The 20,054-nt window shown below is 39.8% G+C and overlaps 1 protein-coding gene across 2 annotated transcripts in view; it reads left to right on the plus strand.

The window, feature by feature from the left end:
- Window positions 1-564: 564 nt before the first annotated feature.
- Window positions 565-20,054, plus strand: part of KLHL8 (kelch like family member 8) — a 49,137-nt gene continuing 29,647 nt past the window's right edge. The window contains exons 1-2 of one of the 2 annotated variants that reach the window (XM_027853431.1): window positions 565-690; window positions 15,074-15,427. In XM_027853431.1, coding sequence (XP_027709232.1) covers window positions 15,170-15,427 — 258 coding nt within the window. In that variant the 5' untranslated portion in view covers window positions 565-690; window positions 15,074-15,169. The remainder of the gene's footprint in view (window positions 691-15,073; window positions 15,428-20,054) is intronic. The other variant, XM_027853432.1, reaches the window with a different exon arrangement.

Here is a 20,054-nt window from a genome sequence, read left to right on the forward strand (position 1 = left end):
GTGACTGAAACAGATCAGTGCTTTATATGATGATGATGATGATATATGCATATATAAATACACTCTCTCAGCAAACAGCCTATCTGGGGAACATGAAAGGCAAGTCCTCCAGCTGTCTTTGGTTGTCGTTTACCCTCCCTGCATGACAATTATATTTTTGTTGCTGCTGCCTGCCCCTGGACACACAACACATAAGCACATAGAGCTAGATATGGATACATAGAGATAGCTGGATATCTGTATATCTAGCAGCATGTATACGCACGTTGCTATGTTGATTAATGAGGCAGCCTCGAAGGTTTCTGCAGAGGAAGCTGTTAAGACCTTCCCTCGCTCCGCGCCCAGCACGTGCCTCTCGCCTCGTCTCGTCTCCCTCAGTTCCAACTCAGCCAGAGGGAAGAGTAGAGCGGCCCGAAGAACTACACTTCCCAGGGTGCTCTCGGCCCGGGTCGGCCCACCCGCGCATGCGCGGTGACGGCGCGAGGGGGGGCGGAGCTGCCGGGGCGCGTGTCCCACACCGTAGCTGGACCCGCTGGCGCCCGCCGCCGTTTCGCGGAAGCTCAGGAGCGCCTTGCTCGCAGCCTCTGCCCCGGGCGGAGCAGGGCACCCGGGAAGTCGGCGCCGCCTGTGGTGGAAGAGCGCAGGAGTCGGGGAGGAGGAGGGGGGTGGACCCATTTCAGAAAAAGCTAGGTAACGAGGCCTCCGGTCCGCTCCGACACCCCGCCATTGTCCCCTTCGTGCACCCCGCTGTGCACTTGAGGGGAGACCCGCGGCCCCCCGTCGCGCTGGGCCTCGGGGGGCGGGGGGAGCCCGCGGCCGCCTTGGGCAGGCTCGCCGTCCCCCGCCGCGGCGGCCCCCCCCCCCGCCGGGTCGCTTCCCCGCTGGGGGAGGCAGGACGGACGCTCCGGACGCCGGACTCCAGTGTCCGGCAAAGGGGAGACCCTTCGGGAAGGGGAGGGGGCGAGCCGAGAGCGCCCCCCGGAGCCCGGGGCCTGGAGCGGCCTCGAGACCCGGCGGCGGCTGGGGCCGGACGGCCGGACAGAAGCTGCGCCAGGCTCCTCTCCGCCGCCCCGGGGGGCGGGGGCGGGGGTCCTCGGGGCCGCGGAGGCGCTCCGGGACCGGGGAGGGGGCGGCCGGGTCTGCTGGACCCGCGTTCAAATCCAGCCTCAGACACCTCCTGGCAGCGTCACCCTGAGCCAGTCACTTCACCCCGTTTGCCTCAGTTTCCCCATCCGTCAAATGATCAGGAGCAGGAAATGGCAAACCAAATGGTGACCCAAACGGGGCCACGGGTCAGACACGACCGGACGCAGCCGAAGGTAGAATCCGCAGGAGTGGACAGCGGCTGTGGGGGAGGAAGTGGCCAGGGCAGGACCGCGGTGCCCAGAGGGTCTGCTCCGTTTCGGACACTGGGAATTGAAGGCTCCTGGGGCCGTCGGGCTCAAGTGTCCGGCAGGCACGCGGAGGTCAGGCGAGCTCGGGGCTGCGCACCTGTCGGAGGCATCCGCACGGAGACAGTTGAATTAGTGCGTTTGTGCGATGTGGTAGCTGACATTTATATGGCCCTTGTTGTTGTCCGAGGGCTTTACCGTATTACCTCTAATGGTCCTCACGGTAATCCCGCAGTGGAGGTGCGGCTGCTTTTGAGCCTCGATGGAGTCAGGTTTGTGTGATTAAAAAAAAGGGCGCAGCCACGCGTGAACCTTCCCCTAGTTTCCTGGAGCTGGGCATGCCTCCCCTTAAAAACAAAAAAAAAAAGCTACCTTGAATTTATTTTGTGCGCAATTATATGTGCACGTAGCTGTCCTGGTAGAATAGAGATTCTTACCCCTTCTTGTGTTGTGGGTCCCTTTGGCCATCTGAAAAAGTCTATGGACCCCTTTTCAGAATGTTTTAAAAATGCACGAAATACGTAGGACTACAGATGAAAGCAATTATATTGAAATGGTGAAATGTTCTAAAAAATATTCCCAGACGTCCCAAAACCCCAGGGATGAAATGTTTTCCTCGCTTAGCAGCTAGAAGGCATTTGTTCTATCAGTTTCCTGATAGTGGTTTTGTGGCTTCATGAGAATAAAATCTTCCCGCCTCCCAGTATTTTGCTTGTCGGTTAAGTTAGGAGTGTGATATTTCTCTCTGGTATTTTGCATCGTGGTATTTAGAGGTTTGTTCAGGCACAGGTGTTTGGCTTCTCTGCGTCTTTGGCAGCTTTTCTCTTATAGTTCTGAATTTAATGAAACACTTGAGCCCCTCACCATTCTTATTAGCCTGTCTTGTAAGAGAACTGTATTTTAAAAATAACTATTTGAAACGTTTAGCAGAGAATTTTATCTGCTGATAGAATTTTTTCATTGTTTTACTCTCATTTATGTTGACTTGTTTAATATTTGCCAGTTTGCTTTTTATCAATACTTTGTATACTTTTTTTCTCTCCTTCCTCCTTGGCCCAAGTGCCTTGTATGGATGGGGAACCTGTGGTCTCAGGCCACGTGACTTCGAGGCCGCAGGTTCCTCATCCCTGGAAGAGTATGGGCAGCCAACAGCTGGCCAAGGTAGCTTGTGGACCATCTCTCTCGACTAGAAGTCTCTCTTTTCTTACTACTTCATGATGTAAATTTAGTTGGTCAAAGAGTCGAGTGTAATAATAGCTCACTTTTATCTAGCATTTTATGGTTTATACCAAGGCATGCCTTGAAATTTACATTTTACACACAATGTTTTGTTTTGTTATTTGGTTGGGCAGTGAGGTTAAGTGACTTGCCCAAGGTCACGCAGCTAGTAAGTGTTATGTGTCAGAGGCTGGATTTGAACTCGGGTCCTCCTGAATCCAGGGCTGGTGCTCTGTCCACTGCACCACCCAACTGCCCCGAAATTTACATTTTAAAAATATGTACTAATTGTTATGAATATTGATGTAAAGTAGATTGCACTATAATGTTCCCAATTATCTATAGTTATCTTTAAGGTCATCCTGGACTTTTAAGGCAGTTTAATCTCTCGTCACTTGATAAATATCGGTGTCCTGATATCACTTACATATTCTGAGGTACTAAGTTTATTGAGAGAAAATTTGTTCCATTCTGAGGGAACTTTATGAACTAAATATTAATAGATATCTAGTATTAGAAGCTTAGGGAAGTCATTATGACAGTTAAGTATACCCCTTATAAGAATAGGAATTTGGGCTTAAAAATCAGATGTATGTTATTTTGGTTTTCTGTATTTGGATATACCACAAAGAGTCATTTATTTTGAAGTTGAAGACTTAAGTTTATGAATTGAAAATATACGTGATTGTATTTATGAGTACTTGAATTTGATTTTATTTCTACCATGTTACATTAAGTCTCTGCTTTTTAAAATTTATTTATTCTGTATTAACTTATTGAAATGAATCAAGATGAAATGAAAGGTTTTTAATCTCTTATTTCTTGTACATATTAGATATAGTTTCAGAGTTGTATAAGATGCTTTGAGTCCTACTTAAAGGGATTTTGTCTTTCTTTCTATAGACTATATTTTCTAAAAGAAAACTCTTAATAGTTCATTTTCCAGTGGATTTAGTTAGTCTATGTTAATGTGGAAAACATGGATTTTTTTCATCAAAGAAACGTATTTGTAGTGAGTATGTTATCAGAATTCCAATGACTTTAGTTCACGTGAGTTAGGCCTGTTCTAACAATAACAGAATTGGAAGGACTGTTAGTAAAGTTCTGTATTTCATTGCCCTTTCTTGGGATGGTTGTTTAAATGAATGACATAGAGCATTTACTCTCTGCTTTCTTTCTAGTATTGAAATGTTATATTTTAGGATATAGCATCTATAACCTAATAATAACATGATGTTTATGTTCATATAGGACCATGACAGGACAGATCCAGCATTAGACATTCATGGTTTATTTTCTAAGGCTACTGTATTTGAAAAACACAATAACAAAAGACAAACAGGGCTTCATTTTTCATAATGGAAGCTTAGATTATTTGCTTTTACAGGAAAAGGAACATTCTCCTTCCCTGTGATATGCAATATAAAGGCATCTAGTGAATGTTAAATACTAGTTGATAATTATATAGCTTTCAGTATTGTTTTAAATGGAAAACAGATAAGTATAACTTCAAGAAGTATTCATCCTCTTTTAGAAATTTAAAACTTGTTTATATGAATTAGGTCATGTTTTATAATATAGTTGATAAATTAGAAGTTCTCTAATATGCCTAATTGAAATTTGAGATTTTAGACTTAACGTCAACTAAGTTAAATTTCATCTTTTATCCCTGAAATCTGAGCTGTTGTATCAGACTGATCTGTTTCCCTGGGGGATAAGTTGCTAGGCTATGGAACTATGTGGTTTAAGGCCAACTCTTGTTTCTGGATCAGTTAACTGCTAGCATCCACAAAACCTAGTGAGGATTTAATGGGCAAATGTTGCCAGTCACAGTGTTATTAATGAGTTTGGGCAGCAAGACAACATTGGAGAGTATGTGTTGGGGGTTAGGGGGTGGAAACTGGCAAACATTTTCACCTAAAATTGAATACCAGATTCATTTTAGTGACATAAGTCAAAAATTTAAGATATATAGAATAAATTATAGGTCTGTGTGTTTTCTAGGCTTTCAGTGTAAAGAGAAATAGAGTCTATAATTTTCTACATTGAGCACTTAAGATACAGTCACCTCAACCTAGATTTTTTCACCCCTGGTGATTGGTCGGTCGCTCATGGACACTTCCTTTTAATGAAGGGTCTAGGCCAGCCATGCTCACTTCTTCATTCCTCTCTGGGCTCTGCTTCTGTCGCTATGGACCTTTCTCTTCACTATGTTTCAGCAGCCATCCTGGAACATGCCTCAGCCCTTGCTGCCTGGAAGCAGCCTTCTCATCCTGGAAGATCCTTTTGACCCTATGGTCCCCTACTCCTCTATTGGTGAGTTCCTCTTGGAACCTCCAGTTGAGGAAGTGACAAGGCCAGCCGTGCTTATGCCTTCATTCATCTACCATCGCCGCTCCTGAGTCTCCAGATTTTTCATCCATAATCCTGTGTATGGGTACTTCCCCACTCCCCAATCTCCTTTTCAGCACCCTTTTATGTGTTGTCTTCTTCCATTAGAATGAGAATCTTTTTGTTTATATTTATTAATGGCAGAACCTAGCTTTCTTGTTACTTGTATTCCCAGCACTTAGAACAGTGCCTGGTACATAGTAAGCACTTAATGTTTGTTGACCTGATTTTAGATACCACTTTTACTGTGCTCTGAAAAGGAAATCCTTACAATGCAAACTTTCAGCAACATGAGTTTTATTACACAACTTTCCTAATTTGCCAGTTAAGATCTGCTGTGAGAAACATTTGTGAATAATTTTCTGAAATTGACTAAGTGAAAAAATTATAACTAGTTTTATACCTATTGTATTTTCACATGCTTTTTGTTTTAAAAAAAAAACAACCCAATTTTACAGATTACTATCTCTCTGCCTTTGTTTTTATTGAGTAAGAGTATATAGGTTTCAAGAATTGAGCTAAAATTGGACATGAGCACAGTAGACATTCTCCAAGGTCGGTCTGGTTAATAATTTCTTTCCAGTATAATGTGAAAGAAATAATCAATTTACTCTTGTTTTTTGGCACAACTCTGCCAGAAACAAATTTATTAATTATCTTATAACTCTAAACATCTCACTTTAGGGAATGAGAGAAATCCAAAGAGAAAGAGATCTCTCCTGTCTCTGAAAATCTCTCTGGCCCCAGTCATTTTTGATAAATAATTTAACAAAAGGCAGAATTCCACAATGAGATAACACATACCTAGAAAGTCCAGGACTTCCTGACTTCAAGGCTGTTGCTTTATCATGTATGCCGTTCTGCTTCCGTAACAATTTTAAATGGTTCAAGTTACTCTAAGATCCTAAGAGCTGGGAGTCTTAGTGACCACCTAGTCTAAGCCCTTCATCTTTTCGATGAAGAAACCAAAGCTCAGAGATGGTAACTGGCTTGCCTGAGGGGCCTCACACCCACCTCTCTTGACTTCTGGGATCCTCTCTTTCCACTACTCTGCATTGCCTCCCGTATAAAAGTTCTGTAAATGACCACAAAAATCATGTACCATTTATGTAATGTATATGATGTATCCGAGTACACAGAACATTTATGAAGTGCTTACTATGTACCAGGCACTGTTAAATGCTCGCAATACAAACATAAGCAAATGGAAACTTTTCTCTCTGATAGTATTGACTAAGAAAAGGAAAGAAATTGGAAAGAAAAAGGGACTGAACCTGTATTTGCATTAATATAGAGAACTCTTCACTGAGGGAACTGCCTTTACCACCATGCAAGTTGATACCTTTTACGCAACTTAAATTCTTTTTTTTTTTTGGCTAGGCAGTGGGATTAAGTGACTTGCCCAGAGTCACACAGCTAGTAAGTATTATATGTCTGAGGTCGGATTTGAACTCAGGTCCTCCTGAATCCAGGGCTGGTGCTCTATCCGCTGCGCCACCTAGCTGCCCCCTGAAACTTACATTCTTAAGAGAGTTGTGTAGAGCCCTGAGAGGTTAAGTGACCAGTGTCACACAATTGGTATTTGTTAGAAACTAGACTTGAACTCAGGTCTTCTGGCTTTAAGGTTGGCTTTTATTTACTGTACCTCTCTATTGATAACTGGAGGTAGTGTGTTAGAATGGAAAGAATAAAGGACTTAGAGGCAGAAAAAACTTGATAGTAACTGTGTTTCTCTATGCCTCAGTTTTCTCATCAGTCATATAGGAGTTTTACCAGTCCTACTTAACATACAGAGTGATTGTGAGAATCAAATGAGTTAATCTTTGTGAAACTCAAATGTGTTTTATAAATGATAGCTATCGCTAATTAATATTTCTTTAAAGTCTTGCCTCGTATGGACCTTTAAAAGATTATTTAAATAGCCTATGTCCCTTTTAAAAGTTGTCTAGAGAAGTTTGAACATCTCTATCATGCCTTCTTTTTCTAGAGGTCCTTCCAGGTTTACTTAGACCTTTGGGCTCACTCCCCACCTTTCTAAAGGCTGTGTGGAACAGAGAGAACACAGTAGGTTCTCCTGCATTGATAACTGTAGCTATTGGGCTTTTGGCCCTTATATGCAATATGTAGAGAGACTCAAGGCAGGGAGTCATTTTGTTGTTTTATTTTATTTTGTTTTTGCTTTTTGGTGAGGCAGTCGGGGTTAAGTGACTTGCCCCGGGGTCACACAGCTAGTGAGTGTCAAGTGTTTGGTCTGAGGGCAGATTAGAACTCAGGTCCTCCTGACTCCAAGGCCAGAGCTCTATCAACTGCGCCACCTAGCTGCCCCTTAGGGAGTCATTTTGCATAGGTACACTTCAGAGGAGGGCGAAGGGTCTCTCTTAGATGCCAGTATGTGAAAGAATTTCTCTAAAGATTGGTATACCCCTCTGATTCTTCTTGCCTTTCCCAATCCTTCGAGAGTCACTGGGAACCAGCCTTTAGTGCCATCGGGAGAGTCAGGCGTTTATTAAGTGCTTGCTATGTACCAGTCACTATGCTAAGCACTAAGGACCCAGAGACACAGAAAACAGACCCTACCCTCAAGAAGCTAAATTGTAATGGAGAAATAACATGTAAATAATAATCTGCATACAGGCAATATGCAAAGTAGGTTGAAGGTGGTCTGAGAAGTGAAGGCCCTAGTAGCTGGTGGGACCAGGAAGGTCTTGCAGAAGGTGGGGTTCGAGCTGAGTCTTGAAGGAGGCCAGGGAAACACAGAGGTGAAGGGCAGAGCATTCCAGGCATTGAGGCCAGCCAGGATAAAGATACAGGAGGTGGAGTGTTGTGTTCAAGGAACTGCAAGTAGGCCAGTGTAATTAAATCATAGACTAAAAAAAAGAAGAAAGGGGCCAAGTTAGAAAGAGTTTAAAATGCTAAACAGAGGAGTTTATGTTTGGTCCTGGGGTAACAGAGAACCTTTGGCGTTCATTGAGTGGAGGGAGTGGGGAAGCTGACATGGGGTCAGACCTGTCATTTTAAAAAATCGCCATGGTAGCAATTTAGAGAATGAACTGGAATGCGGAGAACGAGGTAAGGAGACAAGTTAGAAGGCCATTGAAGTAGTCCAGGTGCAAAAGGTAGTGCCTTGGAGTAGAGTTTGGGCTGTGTACTTGAAGAGAAGGGGACGTACATGGGAGAGATGTTATGAGCGTAGAAATGAAGAGATTTGGCAACAGATTGGATGTGTTGGGCTCGTCGGAGTGAGGAGTGCAGAATGATAGTAATGTATAGCATCAATTTGAGGGAAGATTTAAATGAGTTGCTCTTAAATTGTTCTCAGTCACAGACCACTGACTTCTCAAGTTAAGTAAACATTTGGCAAGCCAGACAAATATTATACACACTAGTCTCAATGGGCGGGTGCTTGTACCCAGTTTAATCCCAGAAGAATGGAAAGGGGACCTCAAAATATAGAAATGAGGGTTGAGAGGCAAAGAGAAGTAGAGTCTTTACAAAACACAGGGCATGACACGAACAAAGGTGGGGGAAAGGTCAGGATTAGAACAACATCTGGAAATCTCTTGATTTTAAAAGCTACAAAGGAAAGTAGCATGGTAGGATCTCCTGATATGAAATCTAATCTCTCTCTCTCCCACTTTAATCCTCGCATTTACTTTGGAATTCTAGTTTTATCATCTTCTGTTATAGCTGGCCCCACACATATGAAAATCTTTTCAAACAAAATGCATATTTGGTAACCTTTGTTGTGGCCCCCAGCCGACTGACAGGAAAGTGTATTTTTGATAGTTGATAATGTCTCTTCCTGGAAACAGCCTGGAATAGGCTAAATGAGTGGAGATCTGTACTCACTTTGCCTGTTTTCTCTTCAGTGAAGTTTTTATAATTCATTGAGATCAGATGATGTTGATCATCATTAAAAGGAAGCATGGTGTAGTGGAAAGTGTACCAGACTTAAAATCAGAAGGCCTTGGTTTGAGACCTGCCTGGCATCGTCACTTCATTAGTTGTTAGCCTGAAACTGAATGTGATATATTGTTCTATTACTGTCAGATTTCTTCCAATCTATTCCTACTGTGATTTATTGTCCTTGTTCAAAAAGCCCCACTTTTTAAACAGCCTTCTTCTGGTGTGATCCATGGCTGTAAGTCATGGAATACTGTGCGGTAGGCTGAAAAATAGATGTTTTGAAGATCTCCAACTGTCAGGGGAGGAGCACATGGTAGACGGGAGCAGATTGTAGCACCATTGCGTGAGGTATTTTTTCAGTAGAAGTGGTATGAAAGAAGTCTTCAGAGAAATATACAACCACAAAAAGATGTGCTGAGCACATAGCAAAAGTGAAAAACAAACTTCTCACAGCACAACTGAGAGATGTATCTCCTGCGTGGTCCATTGGAATCTCGACATCAGGAGACCTTGAGAAAGGCCTTGGGATGTTGGGGGCCCCTATGTGGTGAATTTATAAGAAATTGCTGATTAGAGTTGCGTAGGATGGACAGGCATGGATGGATTGCAATCTGCATTATTGGAGAGATTATCCATGTCAATGATATCATAAGCCTGTAAGTGTATGTTAAAACCAACAGCACTTTGTTGGTCTGCCTTGGTGGGATTACTTTCAGTAGCAGAATAAGCCTGCAGTTGACTTGTCTTGGTATCAACAATGGTACTAACTTGAAAATAGTATGTTAATGTAATTAGCCTGTTTACAATTATTAATAGTTACTTTAAAGTAGTATTGCTGTCATGCTCCTAACTCGTGGAAGTAAATTTCCCAAAGCCGAGTTCAAATCATTGTTGCTTTAACCCCTAACTACCTTTTGTTCTTTCTTATCTCAACTATAGGATATTATTTTTAGGTATAATTATCATCTAGAGGCTTCAGGGCAGTCCTTGGAGTCAAGAAGACCTGGGGGTATCTTACACAGTGGCCTATGTGTGCATGGGTAACTTTTCAGTGCCCTAGATACCTTCAGATTATGAGTTGCCCATCTTGCATGGGTGAAGAGAGAGTTCCGCACGTACGTCTGGACCAAAAAAAGAAAGTATTCTAGTTAAAGAAATATTAAATCTATTTTCAAATCCATTCCATAAAGAAATCTTTTGGGGGGGTGGGGGAAGAGGGGAAGAACATGTCTGGATCTGTGATTTCATCTGTATAAGGAACACTCAGTCATTCAGTAAGCATTTATTAAGTTCTTACCATATGCCAGGCACTATGCTAAGCTCTGGGGATACACAGAAAAGCAGAAGCAGGGTTCCTGTTCTCAGAATGCACATATTCCCAGTGAGGAATTTCCCTCACTTTCAACCAATGCAGGTCTGTACCTGTTCTGCAATATTAGTTTCTTAGGTCCCTGAGAGTTGAACAGGGTCACCTAGCAGCAGTACATACAAGAAGCAGGGTTTGAAGTCTCCGTGACATTCTGTCCACAGTGACAATTTGCCTTTCTAAAATGATCATTATTATCAATCCTAAAGCTACTGAATTTTCATATATTTACCATCTTTTCTATTAGTTATAATTAAGAAATAAAACATTAAATTTTTGGTTCTTCTGTTTCATTTTCTAAAAAGGTATTTGCTAATTTTAGTAGTTAATTGTAAAGCAGAGTATGGTTGCGTCCAGAATTAACTTGTGTAATACTGTTGGATGTGAAATGATGTTTATTTTTAAATAGTACCTTATTCTACCTTATCTGTAGAAAACACATTAATTCCATAATACTTGAAGTCTACATCTACCCAAGAATGGAGTGTGACAAATACTGACAATGTAGAAATAATTTTTACTTAGCTTTGGAATTTTTTGTACCATATTTTAGTTCATTTAACAAATACTTAGGAGCACCTACTATATACAAGATACTAGGCCAGGCATTGAGAAAATATAGAGATTAGTAAGACAAGGCCAGTGCTGTCAAAGAATCTTAGAAGAACTAAGGTCTGTACACAAGTATAAACCAAAATATGCTCGTGATGCATGTGAAAATGGGTACATCCATTCATGCCACCCTCCTATCCATTAAATTCCTAGAGCTCTCTATCTCCTCCAGAATCAAATACAAAATCTTCTGTTTGTCAGTCAAAGCCCTTTACAGCCTGGCCCCCTCTCCTGGACCTTTCCAGTCTTCTTACACCTTGCCCCCTCCCCCCACCCTCATGTACTCTGTGATCCAGTAACACCGGCCTTCTTTGCTATTCCTTATATAAGACACTTCACTGCCAGCTCTGGGTGTTTTCACTAGCTGTACCCCATGCCTGGAATACTGTCCCTCCTAATTTCCACCTCCTGGCTTCCTTCAAGTCCCAGCTAAAATCCCATCAACTATAAGAAGCCTTCCTTGATTTTTCTTAATGATATTGCCTTCCCTTTATTGATTGTATAATTATCTAATGTCTCCCCCCATTAGACTGGGAGTGTCTTAAGAGCAGGGACTGTCTTTTGATTTTGTGTCACAGGGGCTTAGTATAGTGCCTGGCACATAATAAATAATTATTGATTGATTGATGTTCACAATACCATAAGAGCTCAGAGAAGGAAGAGATCGCTTACTGAACGATGCCTTCATGAAGGAGATCGTATTTAAACTAGTTAGCATTTTATCAGGTGGAGGTGAGAACATTTTAGGCTGAGAGAACAATGAAGGAAGTCATTAATTTCAGAGAGTCATATTTTAGTCCTTTTCAGACACAAAAGCAGAAAACAAATTACATTATGTCATTGGAATAGTATGAGTTAAGCCTGAAAAGATGGATTAGAGTTAGATTATAGAGGGTTTTTAATTGAATTCCAGACTTAAGATGATTTGACAATGAGGAACCATTGAAAGGCTTTTGAGTGAAAAGCCATCAGCACATACTCTACCAAAGGTTAACATAGCATCAGCATGTAGGATAGATTAAAGGAAATGGAGAGGCTAGTTACAGGATTGTTGTAACCCAGTCTAAAAAGTGGTGCCACTGAGAATTGAAAAGCAACAGATATAGAAGATATAGGCGTATTTTAGGTTCTAGGAATTTAACAAATTTTGAACAAGACATTAGAATCATGTTGTAATGACCTAGCACAGAAAGAGCCCAGAAACTAATTCGCTCTTGTCTGCAGCTCTTTTCATCTTTGGGGATATATATTAACAGCTCTCAGATTAATGAAAGCAGAGCTGTCCTGTCTTCCTATCTCAGCATTTCCCTGGACTGGGAAAGTAGTTATGTGCTTTGATTTCAAAGACCTATTCAGCTAGATTGAAGGTCAGATGAAATGTACATAAAGCATTTAATTAGGCAAAGGATTGTCTTAGTTGTCAATAAAAATTTGAAAGCAAGATTTCTTATGGATAAAGTAATAGGTCATAATCAAAAGTTCCCTAAAATCCCCTTTTCTCTATACTGAGTGCTCACTGATCTTTATTGATTCATTAATCGTTGACATAGGTAGGTTACTACTATTAGATTTTAGAGATTAAAAAATTGAGAAAGTTGCATTGAATGGGTATACCATGTTGAGGACTTTATAGCTAAAGTTTGTCTCTGGGCTTCAATTCATATGTTGCTCTTTAGCTAAATATCAAAATTACAAATTCCCTTTGGGAAAAGAAAGATTTTAATCATAATAGTACAATTATATAAGTGATGTAAGTTTGAAATAAATATACAGCTTCATTAGAGATTACTTTTGGGGGAAATTCTTTTATTTGCTTCTATTTATGAAAGACAAATCACTATAATTTCTATATTAAGACAAATTTTGTTGAATTTTAAAAATCTGTTCTTTATCTTGGTAATATTAGATGTCACTAAATAAGTTTATGTAAGAATTGTATAATTATAAGCTGCTAAAAAAAAACCTTTCGCTTAGATTACCTCATTTTTAAATACTGACTGTAGAAAAAAATAATGATCACTCTTAAGAATTTTTAAAGACTACTGTGGTTTCTGGATCTGAATAACTATAGGATATATAAATGGGATTGGCAACAGAAGGAGGATCTTTATGGATTATACAGTTATGTGAGTCTTGCCAGTGAGAAAGAGCATGCTGCTTTTAACTCTAGGTTATATTAAAAAAAAAATCAAAAGTAATATCTGTTGAGTGCATATTAGACAAGTACTTTTTTTTTTTTAAACAAGCACAAGGAAAACAGTCTAGTCAGTAGTTCACATTTATGTATTCCTTTGGAGTTGTCATAGATCTTTGTACTTTTAAAAGTTGTTAAGTCTTTCACTGTTAATTAGTATTACAGTATTGCTATTACTTTGTCCATTGTGTTCTCCTGGTTCTCTTGACTTTACTTTGCATTATTTCATGTAAGTCTTCCTGGCTTTTCTGAAACCATCCCTTTTATCATTTCTTACAGCCCAACAATATTCTATCACAACTTGTTCAGCCATTCCCCAGTGGGTATCCCCTTAATTTCCAATTCTTTGCCACCACAAAACAAGCTGCTATAAATATTTTTGTACATATAAGTCTTTTTTCCTTTTTTGTTTTTAATCTCTTTGGGATACAGACCTAGTAGTGGTATTGCTGGGTCAAAGGATATGCCAAGTTTTATAGCCCTTTGAGCATCGTTCCAAGTTGCTCTTGGTTCTCTATGTATTTGAGAAACGAGTCAAGAAAAACATGAAATGGGGGGGGGGTGAAATTTCACAGCCAGTTTCATGTTTTTCTTGACTCTTTATTTGTAAATAAGTTTACCAAATGGTAAAATTAGCCAAGGCTTTTCCTTATATAAAGTGCAATGGCACTTCATCTCCACCATCTCAAATAGAGACGATGGAGAAGAGGCTTATACTTTTGAAGCCTGGAAAGATTTTCAGTTTCCCTCTCTGATTTTATGAAGATCGTGAACTCTGTGGTGTGGTACTGAAGGTTGTATTGTATATTTTCTTCCCATCTGTTACTTTGTGTTATGTGACAATCTTAAGCTTTTTCTGTTACCTTGTCCTACTCTCATGGCTCATCTTGGCATGTAGGTGGAGATCTGAGAGCATAGACCGGAAATGTCAAACACAAGGCCCACATGAGTGCAGCCTGAACCAGATTAATTTGTAATTGAAAAATATTTAACTAGACATGGAAACACAGGTCATGCATTTTAAAATGAAGTCAATATGCAGCTCACAGGGGGTCCTTGTGTATGCGTTAGTAGCCCCCATTTCTGTTTCGGTTTGATACCGCTAGTGTAGACATTACAGACCCTAAAGGATAGATAGGAACTTTTCTGACCCTTGCCTGTTTGCCTGAAGAAAAATCTCTATGTAATGTCCCTGACCAGCCATCATCTGGTATTGCCTGAAGACTTGTATTAGGCAGAACCCCCCCCCCCTTTTTTGTTGTTGTTTAGGCAATTGGGGTTAAGTGACTTGCCCAGGGTCACACAGCTAGTACGTGTCAAGTGTTTGGTCTGAGGCCGGATTTGAACTCAGGTCCTCCTGACTTCAGGGCCGGTGCTCTATCCACTATGCCACCTAGCTGCCCCTAGAACCCCTTTCTTAAGTAAGTCTGTTGTCTCCTAATTGTTGGACATTTTTACTTATGAACTTAAACCCAACTCTGCAACTTCATCCTTTGTTAGTTCTGCCTTCTGGACCAAACAAAGTAATTATTAATTCTACTTCTAGATGATATTAACTGATAGTAGAGGCAAGGTTGTTATTTTTAAAGAAAATGTATTTTTATGATTGAAAATTTTCTATATTTCTATACTGCTCTGAAGAATATTGAATTTTGAACTAAATCTAATAAAATAATTTTTTAAATAACTGGGGATAATCTCTAACCAGAATAAATATAAAATATAGCTTTTATCAAGAACAGTTCCTTTCAAATGACAGCATATAACAAGTATCTAATTTGCTGTGCTTGAAGATAATTTGACTAATTCTGGTGAGAATTCATTAATATAAATAAATTTGAAATTGTTATCTGAAGTGTATAGATCATCTACCCTGGTACTTGAGATATTTTGTTGGCTTTGATTTTGATGATGGAGGGTATTGTTATAGCAGATCTAGAGAACAAGCAAAATATGATACTAATGATGGTTTTTTTCCCCCTTATCTACTAACAGGGAAATGACAAATTGAACTGAATGTGAAAAATGTGTGAAGATTAATAGGTTATATCTCTCCTCTTCCCCCTCAAAATTTTTAAAAATCAATGGGAAATGTGTGAACAAATCAGCATTGAAAGAGGAATATTGTCAATGGCTTCACCGTCTCTGCGCCCAGAATCAACTAAGACTCATTTGATAAAGGGGAAAAAACAGCAGCAGCAGCATCACCAACATGAGGACAGATCCTCAAATAGAGATGGTGATGGGGAAGAATCTTACACGTTTGAAGCCAATGAAGCTTGGAAAGATTTTCACAGTTCACTCCTACGGTTTTATGAAGATGGTGAACTTTGTGATGTGACGCTAAAGGTGGTATTGCATATTTTCTTCCCATCTGTTACTTCATGTTATGTGACAACCTTAAGGTTTTTTTTGTTACCCTAGGCTACAGTTACGCCTCATCTTGGTACGGAGATGACCCCTAGGTTCAGGAATGCCCACGCCAGCGTAGTAAGAACTATGGTAGGGCTAAGCCAATGGCACTCTGGTTTTTGGGGTTTTTTTGTTTGTTTGTTTTTGTTCACAGAACAGTATTCTTTGCCATGAGAAGTTGGAACACTGAATGTTTAAACCGATGACAAGGGTTCCTGGGCAGTCAGGGCTTCATACTCTTTACCCAGACCTTGGGATATCTCTGCCTTGTCTTTTTCTTTTCTATTCCTTCATTTCCCCAGGACTCTAAGGAGAGGAGGTACTTTATATCTCCTCAGATAGAACTCCTATTATGACTTTCTTGCCACCTAGCTAGCAGGCACAAGTTTCAACTAGGGATAGAGTCTAGGAGTGCAAATCCTGGGAGTTGGGGAAGAGTAGCAGGAGACTGAGCAGTAATATAATGCAGGACACTCTAAGCTCGAAAGTCGAAGTACTTGCAGTGGACAGTGTGTCTATCATACAAGGATCAGCGTAGCTAAAATGAAAGGGCTCTTCCCCAGAAGATGCCATCTGAACATACTCTGAGACATAATTCTTACTTTAATAAAAAAAAATTTTTTTTAACATGTATGAATATAATTAATAGAAACGGAATCTTGCCTCCATTATCAGTGGGGATGCTGTAGAGGAGAAGTGGCACTTATCTTGCATATCCTTGCCCTCTTCCTCTCTCCCACTCTCCTCTCTTCCTTTCTTCACCCGAGTACCCCCAGATCAATGGGAAATGTGTGAACAAATCAGCATTGAAAGAGGAAGTATTGTCAATGGCTTCACCATCTTTTTCTTCCCTCAGATTTTCCTGGAGCACTTTCTCTGACCTATACTTTGCTCTTGAAACTTTCCTCCTTGTATTTATACTTATCTATGTAGATGTTATGTCCCTAATAGAATATATAAGTTGCTTAGGAGCAGATAAACTTCACTGTGTCCCTTTTATCTTTCTGTGTGGTGGCACCTATGCATTACATATAGTATACACTTAAATGTTTGTTGAAAAAGAAATACTTTTTTCCTAAACTTAGAGCAATTAATAACATTTTTAATGTTCCTAGAAATCTGACGTTGGAGCTAGATACTAATCTTTTTTTTTTTTTTTTTTTGGCCATGCATCTCGTCTTTATTTATGAAACTGATATTTTCATTCCAAGTAAAAATATCATACCCTGTCAAAATATTTAACAAAATCTTCACTTTATTATACAAAGCATTCACCACCTTGGCTATATGTCATCTATATATTTATTAAGCATGCCATCTGTGTCTATATCCTATTAATTGATAAAACATTTTGAAACATCACATCATAAAGCACAGATCCTTTGTGCAGTCCAATAGAGCTGTCTTTTTTTTATTTTTATTTTTTTTAGGTTTTTTTAATATATATATTTTTATTTTAAGTTTTCAATATTTACTTCCACAAGATTTTGAGTTCCAAATTTTCACCCCATCTCGCCCCTCCCCCCCACCCCAAGATGGCATGCATTCTGAATACCCCCTCCCCTAGTCTGCTTTCCCTGCTATTTCTCCCCCCCCTTCCCCTTCTATTTTCCTATGGGGCAGGATAGATTTCTGTACCCCATTTCCTGTATTTCTTACTTCCCAGTTGATTGTGAAAACATTTTTTTTTAAACATGTGTTTTTTAAACTTTGGGTTCCAAATTTTCTCCCTTCCTCTCTCCCCACCCACCCTCATTGAAAAGGCAAGCAACTCAACATAGGCTGTACATGTGCAGTTATGCAAAATACTTCCGTAGTAGACATGCTGTGAAAAACTAACTTTATTTCCCTTAATCCCATCACATCCCCCCATTTATTCAGTTCTTTCTTTTGACCCTGTCCCTCCTCAGAAGCATTTGCTTCTGATTACCCCGTTTCCTAGTCTGCCCTCCTCCTCTATCATCCCCCTCCTCTCTTGTCCCCTTCCCCTCCTATTTTCCTGTAGGGTAAGACAGATTTCCATACCCAATTGAGTGTGTATGTTATTCCCTCCTTAAGTCAAATCCTATGAGAATACGACTCACTCATTTTCTCTCACCTTCCCCTGGTTCCTCTCCACTGTAAGAGCCTTTTCTTTTTTGTTTTTTTGTGAGATAATCTACCCTATTCTACCTTTCCCTTTCTCCTTCTCCTAGTATAATCCTCTCTCACCCCTTAATTTTATTCTCCAGTTATGACCCCTTCATCTTCAACTCACCCTGTGCCCTCTATCTATCTATCTATCTATATCTATATGTATATATAGATAGATAGATAGATAGATAGATAGATATACATACATATAATTTTTTCCCTCCAACTACCCTAATACTGACAAAGGTCTCATGAGTTACAAATATCATCTTTCCATGCAGGAATGTAAATAGTTCAACCTTAATAAGTCTCTTACGATTTCTCTCCTGTTTACCTCTTCATGTTCCACTTGAGTCTTGTATTTGAAAGTCAAATTTTCTGTTCATCTCTGGTCTTTTCATCAAGAATACTTGAAAGTCCTCAATTTCACTGAATGACCATTTTTTCCCTTGAAGAATTATACTCAGTTTTGCTGGGTAGGTGATTCTTGGTTGTAATCCTTCGATACTAATTTTACTGTGTTGTGATATGTCATTGATGTAATCTCAATTTTCAACAGAAAGTTTCTAAATTTAACCTATCAGCTGGTTAGCCTGTCTGCTTTTATTTAAATTTTCAAGTTAAGTCAGCAAATGTCGATTAAGCTATTACTTTGTGCCAGTCACTGTGCTCAGCACTGGGGATACAGAGAAAGGCAAAAACTCCCTGCTTTCAAGGATCTCACATCATAACCAGATAGGAAACATGCAAACAACTATCTACATGTATACAGTGCGTAAAGGATAAATTAGAGATAACTTAGATGCACTGAGGGGACTGGGAAAGGCCTTTTGCAGGTGGTGAGATTTTAATTGACACAACTGAGACTGGAGACATCAAAGAGGAGAGAGAGCATTCTGGGCTTGGGGGACAGCCAGTGAAAATGCACAGTGCATCCCCATGTTACCAAATAAATGAAGAAGAATAATGTGTAACAAGCTGGAAAGGTGGCAGGGGCCAGGCTACGAAAGGCTTTTAAAACCAAACAGAGGATTTTCTGTTTTGATCCTTTAATAGGGAGCTATTGGAGTCAGTTGAGAGACTGTGAGGAGGGAAACATGGTCACACCTGAGCTTTAGATCTTCAGTAGAAAAGTCCTCCATTACTCTTTGTTTTCCACTGACCACTATTGAATGCTCGTGCTAAAGAAAAGTAACATCTCTTATTTTTTAAGATGAGCTTTTTCTTAAAAAAATATTTTTCCAATTACATGTAAAAACAATTCTTATTATTTGTTTCTTAAAACCTTAAGTTCCAAATTCTCTCCTTCCCTCTTTCTACTACCCCATCCCTTGAGAAGGCAAGCAATTTTATATAGGTTATACGTGTGCAGTCATGCAGAACACATTTCCATATCAGTCACATTATGAAAGAAAACACCAAAAAAAAAAAAAGATAAACAAGAAAAATAAAGTCAAAAAAAAAGAAAGTATGCTTACGTTTGTAATCGGACTCCGTCAGTTCTTTCTGCAGAGGTGGGTGACATATTTTCATTATAAGTCCTTCAGAATTGTCTAGAATCATTGTGTTCCTGAGAGAATAGCTAAGTCGTTCACAGTTCCTCTTAACATTATCGTGTACGCTGTTCTGTTTCTGCTCACTTCACTTTGCCTCACTTCATGTAAGTCCAGGTTTTTCTGAGAATATCCTGCTCATCCTTTCTTATAGCATAATAGCATCCCATCACAATCATGTATCACAATTTGTTTAGCCATTCCTCAATTGATGGGCATCCCACTCAATTTCTGATTCTTTGCCACTACAAAAAGAGTTGCTATAAACATTTTTGTATGTAGGTTCTTTTCCTTTTTGTTTTTAATCTCTTTGGGATACAGACCTAGTAATGGTCTGGGTCAAAAGGTATGCATAATTTTATAGCTCTTTGGGTGTAGTCCCAAATTGCTTTCCATTCACAGTTCTACCAGCAGTTCATAAGTATCCAGTTTTCCCACATTCCCTCCCAAATTTGTCATTTTCCTTTTCTGTCATATTAGCCCATCTGATAAATGTGTAGTGGTACTTCAGAATTGTTTTAATTTGAATTTCTCTAAATCAGTAGTGACTTAGAGCATTTTTTTATATGACTGTAAACTATGAACTGAAAACTATCTGTTTATCAATTGAGGAATGACTCTTATTTCTATATATTTGACTCGGTTTTCTATGTGTTTGAGAAATGAAGTGTTTATCAGAGAAACTAAACTCACTGTAAATTGACTATGATAAGATGATATCTAAAAGAATAAAATTAAGAGATGAAAAAGAGGGAGGCATTGGGAGAAGGGGGAAGGCAGAGGTGGAATGGGGTAGATTATTTAACATAAAAGAGGTGTAAAAGGAAGAGCTTTGACAGTGGAGGAAAGATGGGAACTGGGGGTGGTAGACATTGTCT

The sequence above is a fragment of the Vombatus ursinus genome, unplaced genomic scaffold (assembly GCF_900497805.2).
Source record: "Vombatus ursinus unplaced genomic scaffold, bare-nosed wombat genome assembly UNPS02009975.1, whole genome shotgun sequence".
NCBI classification, from domain to species: Eukaryota; Metazoa; Chordata; class Mammalia; order Diprotodontia; family Vombatidae; genus Vombatus; species Vombatus ursinus.